Source organism: Indicator indicator, chromosome 9 (assembly GCF_027791375.1).
Source record: "Indicator indicator isolate 239-I01 chromosome 9, UM_Iind_1.1, whole genome shotgun sequence".
NCBI classification, from domain to species: domain Eukaryota; kingdom Metazoa; phylum Chordata; class Aves; order Piciformes; family Indicatoridae; genus Indicator; species Indicator indicator.
In genome coordinates this window covers 531,904-542,949 of record NC_072018.1, presented here as the reverse complement: position 1 = coordinate 542,949, position 11,046 = coordinate 531,904, and the positions used below count along the sequence as shown (strand labels likewise).

Sequence of the window (11,046 nt, the reverse complement as noted above, 5' to 3'; positions counted from 1 at the left end):
CTGACTGTGCCTACAGCCCAGCTGCAGCTTGGCGCAGCAGTTAGACCTGACTGTGCCTACAGCCCAGCTGCAGCTTGGGGCAGCAGTTAGACCTGACTGTGCCTACAGCCCAGCTGCAGCTTGGGGCAGCAGTTAGGTCTAACTGTCCCTACAGCCCAGCTGCAGCTTGGGGCAGCAGTTAGGTCTAACTGTCCCTACAGCCCAGCTGCAGCTTGGGGCAGCAGTTAGGTCTAACTGTGCCTACAGCCCAGCTGCAGCTTGGGGCAGCAGTTAGGTCTAACTGTGCCTACAGCCCAGCTGCAGCCAAAATCTGCTCTTTTTCCTTCCATAGGCAGCTCTTTTATGGGGCATCCCAAACAGTCTTTTGGGGATGGAGGGATGCTAGTAAAGAAAGCCTCATATAATGAAGGGGTAAATCCTTTAGACACAGGCAGGCTTTGCAGAAAAGATCCTAAGTAAAACCAGAAACCACTCTTCTGGGCTGCAAAAAGACTGAAAACTATCCATTGGAAAAAAAAATGCAATCAGGTTTTGGAAGAGTGTTTCAGACTTCAATTAGGCTCCCCCTCCCAATTAGTGAATGCAGTTTGCATTGGTTTCCACCCCAGCCCACAGCAAGGGAGAGTTCTCCTGAATGAGAGCTGCACTACAGTAGGCAATCCCCACGTCCAGAACTGCTGCCCAGCTGCTCACACCTGCTTGTGTCCTTGAAGTCCTTAAATGTAAGACAAATGTTGAAACATAAAGACCACCAGGACAGCGGGGAAAAAGAAAAAGTCAGGACCCAGTCTTCAAAGCCATTGCCTCCACTTTTAGTATTATTCTCATTTTTCAAAAGGACAGGGTGGGGGGGAGGGAGAGAGGGGAGGAAAAAAACCACAAAGCTCCCAGAGAAAATTTATTAAAGAGGGCTTCAATGGTCCACCAAGAAAAGTCAGAGCCAGACTTAGGGAAGTTCTTTGGACTCCAGACAGCTCTGCACACCTTGCCTTAACAGCTTAAGTGTGGATCTTGCAAGCGTGTCCAAATCCTGATCATCTCTTGAGGTTTCCTGCTGTGCACCAGCATTAAGTTTGTGTAGGAGCAGATGTTGTTTCTGTATTTCTCTTCGATGTCAAAGGTTTTGAAGCCTTTGTGTTTTTCTGGAGCAAGCCCAAGCTTCTGAAGGCACATGCCAGTGTAGACATCATCAATGGGGTAAAGCAGGACCTGCTCTGATGCGTTACTCAGCCTCAAAGCCAGATCGCCAGAGTACAGAAACCCACCGCCTCCTGCGTACGGAGGGTAGGAGCCTTCATAAACGCTTTCTGGGATGTAGTACTTCAATTTTTTTTCCCTGTGAGGGCCAGCATCTTTGATCACATCCCCTATAAACAAGTCTTTGGCTTTGTCCTTTGATAAGCTCTTCAAGTAATCCAGGATCTGATGGGTGTTCACAAAAACGTCGTCGTCACCCTTAAAAATGAACCGGACATTGGCGCAGCTGCTGCTGACCCACTTCAGGAACAGCACCTCCTTCAGGGTGAGGTTGAAGAAAGTGTCTCTGTAGTTCCACAGCAGGATGTCCTGGTGGGTTTCACTCTCAAATTTTACCATGTCTGAAAGGTCAGGAAAGTTATCCTCCGGCGGGGTCTGCCCAAGTAAGAAGACCCTTCTGACCGTCACGTCCCCCGACTGGATCTCCTTGCCCCAGGATTCCCGAATCGCTTGCCTCCTGTCGAAGTGGGGGATGAGGGACTTAATAGCCAGCAGCAGGAAGGGTTTGTGCTTGCATTTGTTGGGCTGATCCATCAGCAAGGAGTAATTCCTGCAGCGCAAGTAGAGCAGGAAGTCTTTGAATCTGTCGGGCAAGTTGGCGAAGTCACTGACCTCCGACGACACCCAGGGGTCAGGCTCGCAGGAGCTGAGGAGACTGGCGTTGGAAACCAAGTTCTCTTCCACGGTCATGTTGGAAAGCAGGGTCAGGATAGGGTTGTAGAGCAGCTCGAGCTTCTGCTGCTGCTTGTTCCAGTAAGCCTTGTGAGGAGTGTACTTCCTCCAGAACTTGCTGCGGGGGATGATGACGCGGCCCTTGGTGCTCTTCTCCTGGCTGCCACTCTTGGACACCTCCACCAGCACGTAAATGAAGATGTTGACCATCATCAGAACTCCCAGCAGCTTCAGTCTCCTGCGTCCAACACTCATTGCTCATATCTGGAGACAGAGGGGGAAACAAACAAACAAACAAGTGACAGATCTATCACAGAGTCAGAGGCCTCTTCCAAGCTCCACAGTTCCTTGAGATCACCAAGGCCAAGCCCTCACCCACAGCTCACAACCTCACCACCACCACTGCACCACCTCCCTCAGCACCACATCCACACAGCTCTGAAACCACTCCAGGGACGGGGACTCCACCACCTCCCTGGGTAGCCTGGGCCAGAGCCTGAGAACCCTTGCTGGGAAAAGATTGTTCCCAATCTCCAACCTGAACCTCCCCTGGCACAGCTTGAGGCTCTTTCCTCCTGTCCTGTCACTTGGTGCATGTGAGAAGAAACTAACCCCCACCTGGCTCCAGCCTCCTTCTGGGGGGTTGTAGAGGGTGCTGGGGTTTCCCCTAAGCCTCCTCTCTTCTGAAGACTAAAGGAGCCCAGCTCCCTCAGCCAGGCCCTTATTTCCTTTTCTCTTTTTTTGTTTGTTGGAAACGGATCACCGAGAGCCTCAGCAACCTGCACAGGAATGAAGCCATGGCCCTGCAGTCACAGGGCAGCAGGCAGCATTTCCACCCAGCTTTAATGCTGCCTGTCCACATCCTGACTGCTGAAGTGGTACTACAGCAGTGCAGGGGTTTAGCCCTTAATTTTGAAGTGCTGCTCATCAGGTGAGATGAATCCCACACACACCATCTGCAGCATGAGTCAGAAGAGATCCTCATTAGTTTCCCAGGTGGTTGAAGGGAAGAGGAGAATCACAGAATCAGTCAGGGTTGGAAGGGACCACAAGGATCATCCAGTTCCACCCCCCCTGCCATGGGCAGGGACACCTCACACAGGATCAGGCTGGCCAGAGCCTCATCCAGCCTGGCCTTAAACACCTCCAGGGGTGGGGCCTCAACCACCTCCCTGCACAACCCATTCCAGGCTCTCACCACTCTCATGGGGAAGAACTTCTTCCTCATGTCTAGCCTGAATCTCCCCACTTCCAACTTTGTCCCATTCCCCCGAGTCCTGTCAGTACCTGAGATCCTCAAAAGTCCCTCCCCAGCTTTCTTGGAGACCCCTTCAGATCCTGGAAGGCCACAAGAAGGTCACCTCAGAGCCTTCTCTTCTCCAGACTGAACAGTCCCAACTCTTTCAGTCTGTCCTCATAGGAGAGGTGCTCCAGCCCTCTGTTCATCCTGGTGGCCCTTCTCTGGACACCTTCCAGCATGTCCATATCCCTCTTGTAATAGAGGCTCCAGAACTGGATGCAGTACTCCAGGTGGGGTCTCACCAGAGCTGAGCAGAGGGGGAGAATCCCCTCCCTGGCCCTGCTGGCCACACTTCTCCAGATGCAGCCCAGGCTCTGCTTGGCTCTCTGGGCTGCAAGTGCTCACTGACAGCTCAGGTTGAGCTTCTTGTCCACCAGCACCCCCAAGTCCCTCTCCTCAGGGCTGCTCTCCAGCCAGTCCCTGCCCAGCCTGTAGTTGAAAAGAGAAAACAAAGAGTCTTCTCCAACCCTGTTCTGTCTGTGCTGGTGTCCTTTGTCCTGCACACCCTCTGACCAGGCCTGCTCTGTAGAAATGATTGAGTTGTGTTAACTGGGGGTTGGATCAATATGGTCCCTTCTTATTTATCAGCCCAGGTTTTCTTGGTGTGTGCTCATCACAGAATCATAGAATCAGTCAGGGTTAGAAGGGACCAAAAGGATCATCTAGTTCCAACCCCCCTGCCATGGGCAGGGACACCTCACATTAGAGTCCCAGGGTCCCAGCACGGCGAGGCTGGAAGGGACCCCTGGAAATCATCCAGCCCAACCCCCCTGCTAAAGCAGGGCACCCACAGCAGCTTGCCCAGCATCACAATGACCAGGTGGGTTTGGAATCTCTCCAAAAGAGACCACACCACCTCTCTGGGCAGCCTGTTCCAGGCTTCCAGCACCCTCACAGTAAAGAATTCCCTTCTCACATTTAGATGGAACCTCCTGAGTTCCAGTTGGTGCCTATTGCTCCTCGTCCTGGCACTGGGCACCACTGACAAGAGTCTGGCTCCAGCCTCTTGCCCCCCAGGCCTTTTGCTCTTGCTGAGCATTGCTCAGATCCCCTCTGGGGCTGCTCTTCTGCAGGCTCAACAGCCCCAGGGCTCTCAGCCTCTCCTCCTCACAGAGCTGCTCCATGCTCATCAGCAGCTTTCAGTGTTCTTCCTTTCCACAAAAAAACAACTACTTTCAGACAAAGAATGTGCAGAAGTGACCCCCCCCCCCAGGAGAGTAAAAACTCAACCAACTAAGAGGGGCAGCCCTACAGCTAGCAGGGGGATTTGGGGTTTCACCAGCAAGCAAGAAGCTGGTAAGAATGTGGGGTTTCTACTTGCTGCTGAGGAACTGTACAGAATATTTTACAGAGTGGCTAAATTAGCCAGCAGTTTTTGCTCCTAATTCTCCTTGAAACACTTGCCTGTGTAACAACTAGAACCAGAGCCCTCAGCTTGGCAAAGGCAGGCAGAGAAACTTTTTCTTCCTGCTCGTCAGGTGAGCTCCAAGGGTATAGAATAAATTGCTAGATGATAAGGTCAGTTATTTTTAAATTAAGTTTCAAGCTTTTACATTTGCACTCTGATACCTTCCTAGTGCAGGACAGAGAGTTGAAGGGTACAGCATACAATTAATTTCTGTCCATTTCACTTGGTTGTTCCTCAGGAGAGGAGCTGACAAAGCTGGCCAGTTGCATTGCTGGTGTTCAGATCTCTGCAGACACAGAATAGGAATTTTTTTTGATGGCTTCCCCCCCCAACCTCCAACTGGAAAAGGAAATGAATGGCAACAGAAAGTGAAGCTATCATTAGTCCTAGGAAGGAAAAAAGAAACTGAGGACAGCCTGAGAGAGTTGGGGTTGTGCAGGCTGGAGAGGAGAAGGCTCCCAGAAGACCTTCTTGTGGCCTTCCAGCATCTGAAGGAGGCTCCAAGAAAGCTGGGGAGGGACTTCGGAGGGTGTCAGGGAGGGATAGGACTGGGGGGATAGAGCAGAGCTGGAAGTGGGGAGATTGAGATTGGATGTGAGGAAGAAGTTGTTCCCCATGAGGGTGGGGAGAGCCTGGCAGAGGTTGCCCAGGGAGGTGGTGGCAGCCTCATCCCTGGAGGTTTTTGAAGCCAGGCTGGATGTGGCTGTGAGCAACCTGCTGTGGTGTGAGGTGTCCCTGCCCATGGCAGGGAGGTTGGAACTGGATGAGCCTTGAAGTCCCTTCCAGCCCTGGCAGCTCTATGAAAAGAAATCCAAACAAGAGAGGTTTCCATGTATGTAAGAGCAGGTATAGTAAATGTCCCTTTCTGATGTAACAAAGGTTATTCTGCCACCCATCACCAGTTCTCACTGAAGGGAAAAAAAAGGGATCATTCCTTCCCCTTTTCTCCCCTAGGTGTCAGAAGGGAAGTTGCAGGGTACAGGAAGCAACACCAAGCCAAGGTGTCCCTCTGACAGAGTGCTTAGCAAACTCTGTGCTGGCCACTAGCAATGTAGGAGCTGCACAGAGTTTAATCAGCCCCTCCAGAAATCAGGGACTCGGAGTAGGAAAGCATCCAGAACAGAGAAGGAAGTTAGCAAGAGGAGGCTTGAGCCAGCCAGAACTCACTGTGGAAGACACTTCCCTCTGTCAGGAGCAGGAATGATGACTGACCACAAGAACACCCCCAGCGAAAGAGCAGATCTGCAATCACTGCTGGAGCCCAGCTGCAAGCACTGCTCAGAGGCCCTCCAGTCCCCGAGCAGCACCACTCAGGCAGGTACACTTGAGCAGGACACTTTGTACTTGCTGCTCTTTTCACTTTATTTTCCAACCACCACCAGACACCTGATCTGGACTGACCCTTGGTCTCTTTTGCTTTGACCAGTCCTGCTTTCTTCTACTCCTCAGAAAACTGAGCACATTTAGTAGGAAAGCAGCAGGCAAACAAATCAGTCCATTTCTTATTTCCTCATTTGACCCCCAGGTTCTCATTGAATGTGTATGTGTGTTTTAAAATCCCTGCTTGTCCTTCACTTGACCTCACACTCCATCTGCATATTTATCGTTGCATATGCTGAGGCCAGATCTACAATGCCCTGTTCCCCGCCAGCTCTGAAGCTTATTGTGCTAATTTTAAACTAAGTTGTCTGCTATAGCTCAGAGACAAACCCACACTTGTGGGCAGTGCCTTTGCTGAAGTTAAACAGCTGAACTGTTGGGAAGCACACTGGCTGGTGACACAGAGCTCAAGGACACTTTATCTTCCCCTTCCAACTGCCACAGCAGCTCCCACTGGCAACTGACCATCACGTCTGATTTCTGTTCCCTTTCAGCACAGGCACAAACACTGGAGAAACAGCTGCCCTGTGCTCTGTTACCACTCCATGCAGCTCAGTGGGCACTTCAGTGCTTATCTTCCCTGTCCTCCACAGCACTTCTGACTAGGACAACAAGTGACGTAGAAGGTGACCTCCGATCCTAGGCTCCCCCAGACAAGGAGGGTGCAGCTCCCCCCCAGTGACAGCTAACAAACACAGGATTGTCAAGAGCTCCAGTGGAGCCAGGCCATGGCATGGCACAGCTCATCTGCCCAGCCCCCAGGTACTAAGCTATGAATATTCAACACCTCAGGAAGTCAGCTGGCATATGCTTGACCTGAGACTGCTGGGAACACAAGGAGACACTATTTGCAAAGACTCTTTCAGGCCCTTAAAGTCCTGCAGATCACACACATCCAAATTATCCAACTACAAGACCTGCCTTCATCTTCTTGGTCTTCACTTGTAAGCCTTGCCAGCCCCTGCAGTAAACACACTACACAGGAAAAAAATAGATATAAAAAATATCTCTGCTGGAGAGAGTCCAAAGAAGGCCACAAAGATGATCCAAGGGCTGGAGAACCTCCCCTATAGGGACAGGCTGAGAAAGTTGGGGCTGTTCAGCCTGGAGAAGTGAAGGCCCTAAGGAGACCTTAGAGCAGCCTGCCAGAACCTGAAGGGGGGCTCCAGGAAAGCTGGGGAGGGACTTTGGACAAAGGCTGGGAGTGACAGGATAAGGGACAATGGCTTTGAGCTGGGAGAGGGAACACTGAAACTGGAGATGAGGAAGAAATTGTTGCCAGTGAGGGTGGGGAGACACTGGCACAGACTGCCCAGGGAGGCTGTGGCTGCCTCCTGCCTGGAGGTGTTCAAGGCCAGGCTGGATGAGGCCTTGAGCACCCTGGGCTGGTGGGAGGTGTCCCTGCCCATGGCAGGGGGTTGGAACTGGATGAGCTTTCAGGTCCCTTCCAACCCAATCCATTCTGTGAATGTCTGACTCTCCATGTACTGTCAGACTTGGCAGAACTTTTCATCAGAAAGAGTCTGGCAACATGCCAGTGGTTCCACCACCTAGAGCACAGTAGAAGCCATGTGTGAATATTTCCAGCATGATTTTCAGTCTCTTTTTTAAAAAGCTCTCCAATATTGGTGATAAAATGAGCATTTCTGAGAAAAGATAAGGAACAAGTGACATTCAATATCAATACCAGAGTTTTATACGTCATGAATACCTCCCTCACCTCCTTGGACTGCTGAGAGTGAGTGCACCTGGGGAGGAACAGCAGCAGGCACCAGGACAGACTAAAGGTTATCCTGCTGGGAAGCAGCTCCATGGAGAAAGACCTTGGAGTGCTGGTGGCACAGCAATGTGCCCTTGTGGCCAACAGGGCCAAGGGCATCCTGGGGGCAAAAAAAACGTGGCCAGCAGATCCAGGGAGGTTCTTCTCCCCTTCTACTCTGCCCTGCTGAGACCACACCTGGAATGCTGTGTCCAGTTTGGGGTTCCCTGATTCAAGAGAGACAGAGACCTGCTGGAGAGAGTTCAACAGAGCTGTGAGGATGATTTGAGGACTTGAACATCTCTGCTGTGAAGAGAGACTGAGAGCCCTGGGGGTGTTTAGTGTGGAGAGGAGAAGGCTGAGAGGGATCTGATCAATGTCTATCAATAGCTGAGGACTGGGGGTCAAGAGGAAGGTTCCAGGCTCTGTTTGGTGGTGCCCAGGGACAGGACAAGGCACAACAGGGCCAAGCTGGAACCCAGGAGGTTCCGCCTCAGCATCAGGAGAAACTTCTTTGGTGTGAGGCTGCTGGAGGCCTGGAGCAGGCTTCTTCAGGAGCCTTTCCAAACCCACCTGGATGTGTTCCTGGGTGACCCTGCTCTGGCAGGAGGTTGTACTGAGTGATCTCTGGAGGTCCCTTCCAGCCCCTACCACTCTGTGATTCTATAATCTATCTGTTCAGGTAGTGATCTGGATGGTTTTTCCACCTGGCTGCTGCATTTGTACATTTGTTTTGGTGAAGACTGCAGAGGAGCAGTACAAAGCCAGGCTCCTTTTGGAGAACTGCTGCTGCTTTAGGTGTTCCAAAGGAAAAGGCTAGAACACGTAGCTCCAAAAGCAGAGCATGCAAGAGTAATCACCAAGTGTTGGGTAAAGTAAATCACAGTGCACACAGAACCTCAGCAACACTAAACCCTGCAGCAATTCATCTTGACTTCAGCCTTCAAGCTGGAGTGGACAAAGCAAGGTTCAGCTACAGATACAGTATTTGGTTCTATAGGAATGGGGGAGGGAAGAGGGAGGAGTTGCCCTTGTCAGCTCCATTCCACTCTGCCACTTCACTGCAGTTAAAACTTAAGATAGAACAGAATGGGTCTAGAGAGCCACAGAAGTGGCCCGGAGGTCAAAACTGAAAAGGCAAGCCAGCAGAGGATGGGAAGAAAAGCAGCTTCCCTGCAGGATGAGGCAGCAATCAGTAACACAAGATTAACCACAACAGATGAAAAGGTATTATGAAGAAGCCACCAGTCACAGGAGAAGATTCCAAACACCCTTAAGAGCTCCAAGCCCAAACAGCAGTAATGTGAAATGGTGAGGAACTGTTCCCAGGCTGTTCTGGAACAGAGTTGTTTTATGCTTTGCATCTGAAGACTGAATGCATTCTAAAAGCCTACAACAAACCTATTTAAAAGCCTAGAAGGGTGGATATGAGAATCACAGAATCCCTCTCCTGAGCTGGAAGGGTCCCATGAGGATAGAACCATAGAGTTGTTTCAGTTGGAAAATGCCTTAATTCCAAATGTCAACCTAAGACCACCATGGCCACTGAACCATATCCCCAGATGCCATATCCACACACTTCTTGAACCGCTCCAGGGATGGCAACTCCACCTAAGAATTAAGCCCTGTATCCAAAAGTACTGTCCAAAAGCTTCTGGAGTCTCAGGGATATGTGTTTCCTCCACTCAGTTCCAGGAATTAATTATGCAAGAGACATTCTTCTTTTGGAGGCAAGAATTTACACAAATGGAGGCCATAATGCCCCCTGACAAGGGTCAAGAGGGTTGGAAGGGACCTCAAGGCTCAGCCAGTTCCAACCCCCCTGCCATGGGCAGGGACACCTCACACTCCAGCAGGTTGCTCACAGCCACATCCAGCCTGGCTGCAAAAACCTCCAGGGATGAGGCTTCCACCACCTCCCTGGGCAACCTCTGCCAGGCTCTCACCACCCTCATGGGGAACAACTTCTTCCTAGCATCCAACCTGAATCTCCCCACTTCTAGTTTTGCTCCATTCCCCCCAGTCCTATCACTCCCTGACACCATAAAAGTCCCTCCCCAGCTTTCTTGTAACCCACTTCAGACACTGGAAGGCTACAAGACGGTCTCCTGGGAGCCTTCTCTTCTCCAGCCTGCACAACCCCAACTCTCTCAGGCTGTCTCCAGAGCAGAGCAACTCCAGCCCTCTGCTCATTCTTGTAGCCGTTCTCTGGACACCTTCCAGCCCCTCCAGATTCTTCTTTTAATAGGGGCTCCCGAACTGTACACAGTGCTCCAGGTGGGGTCTCACCAGAGCAGGTGGGGAGAATCACCTCTCTTGACCTGCTGGCTATGCTTCTCTTGCTGCAGCCCAGGATGTGAATGGCTTTCCAGGCTGCAAGTGCACACTGCTGGTTTCTGTTGAGCTTCTCACCAACCAGCACCCCCAAGTCCCTTTCTTCAGGGCTGTTCTCAGGTCAGTCACTGGCCAACAGAGCAATGCAGTGAAGCTTGAGGAGGGGACATTGAGACTGGAGATGAGGAAGAAATTCTTGCCAGTGAGGGTGGGGAGACACTGGCACAGGTTGCCCAGGGAGGCTGTAGATGCTCCCTCCCTGGAGGTGTTCAAGGCCAGGCTGGATGAGGCCTTGAGCAAGCTGGGCTGGTGAGAGGTGTCCCTGCCCATGGCAGGGGGAGCTGGAACTAGATGATCTTCGAGGTCCCTCCCAAGCCAAACCATTGTATGATTTGGAGGTGGGCCAAGCTCCAGGTCAAACCCAAGAATAAGTACACCCAAGTGTACCAGCCCCTAAGGGCACAAGCAATACATCAGCTTGAACTTCCCTCAAGTGAAGATAAGGGTTCTGGCAGAAGAGTTCAAAGCAGCCCTATTACAGCACTTGGTTTTCTATAATATCTTCACAAAATCAGTATATGAACCACATGTGGGCAGTTTTACCTTTCTTTTTTTGATCTGATGCTACTAAGAAACTGCTATGCACAAAACCAAGCCTGGGCTTCTACTGAGGTTCAGCTATAGGAGACAAAAAGGCAACAGGAAGAGGTGGATGTTGCAAAGAAGTGACTAAAGAAACCCAAGTTCCTTTAGAGGTTCACAGAAAGCATTCCTCTGGGATAGAAACAAAACACAGTGGGCTCAGAGGGTGCCTTAACTAGTCCTCTACAGCAAGATGTCAAAACAAACACACCTTGACCTGCAGGCACTGAGTGTAGCCCAAAATCATTCCACCCAGTTCTAAACACTTGGAACTTGCTTCGACATCCAGATGGT

At 51.1% G+C, this 11,046-nt stretch overlaps 1 protein-coding gene across 1 annotated transcript; it reads right to left on the bottom strand.

The window, feature by feature from the left end:
• Positions 1-990: 990 nt before the first annotated feature.
• Positions 991-2,184, bottom strand: B3GNT2 (UDP-GlcNAc:betaGal beta-1,3-N-acetylglucosaminyltransferase 2). The gene has a single exon (XM_054383720.1). It carries the CDS (start codon positions 2,182-2,184, stop codon positions 991-993), a length of 1,194 nt encoding a protein of 397 aa, XP_054239695.1.
• Positions 2,185-11,046: the final 8,862 nt, after the last annotated feature.

Bases quoted from the DNA above. Each gene is read 5' to 3' on its own strand.
- B3GNT2 (XM_054383720.1), bottom strand. From the start codon at position 2,184: ATGAGTGTTGGACGCAGGAGACTGAAGCTGCTGGGAGTTCTGATGATG.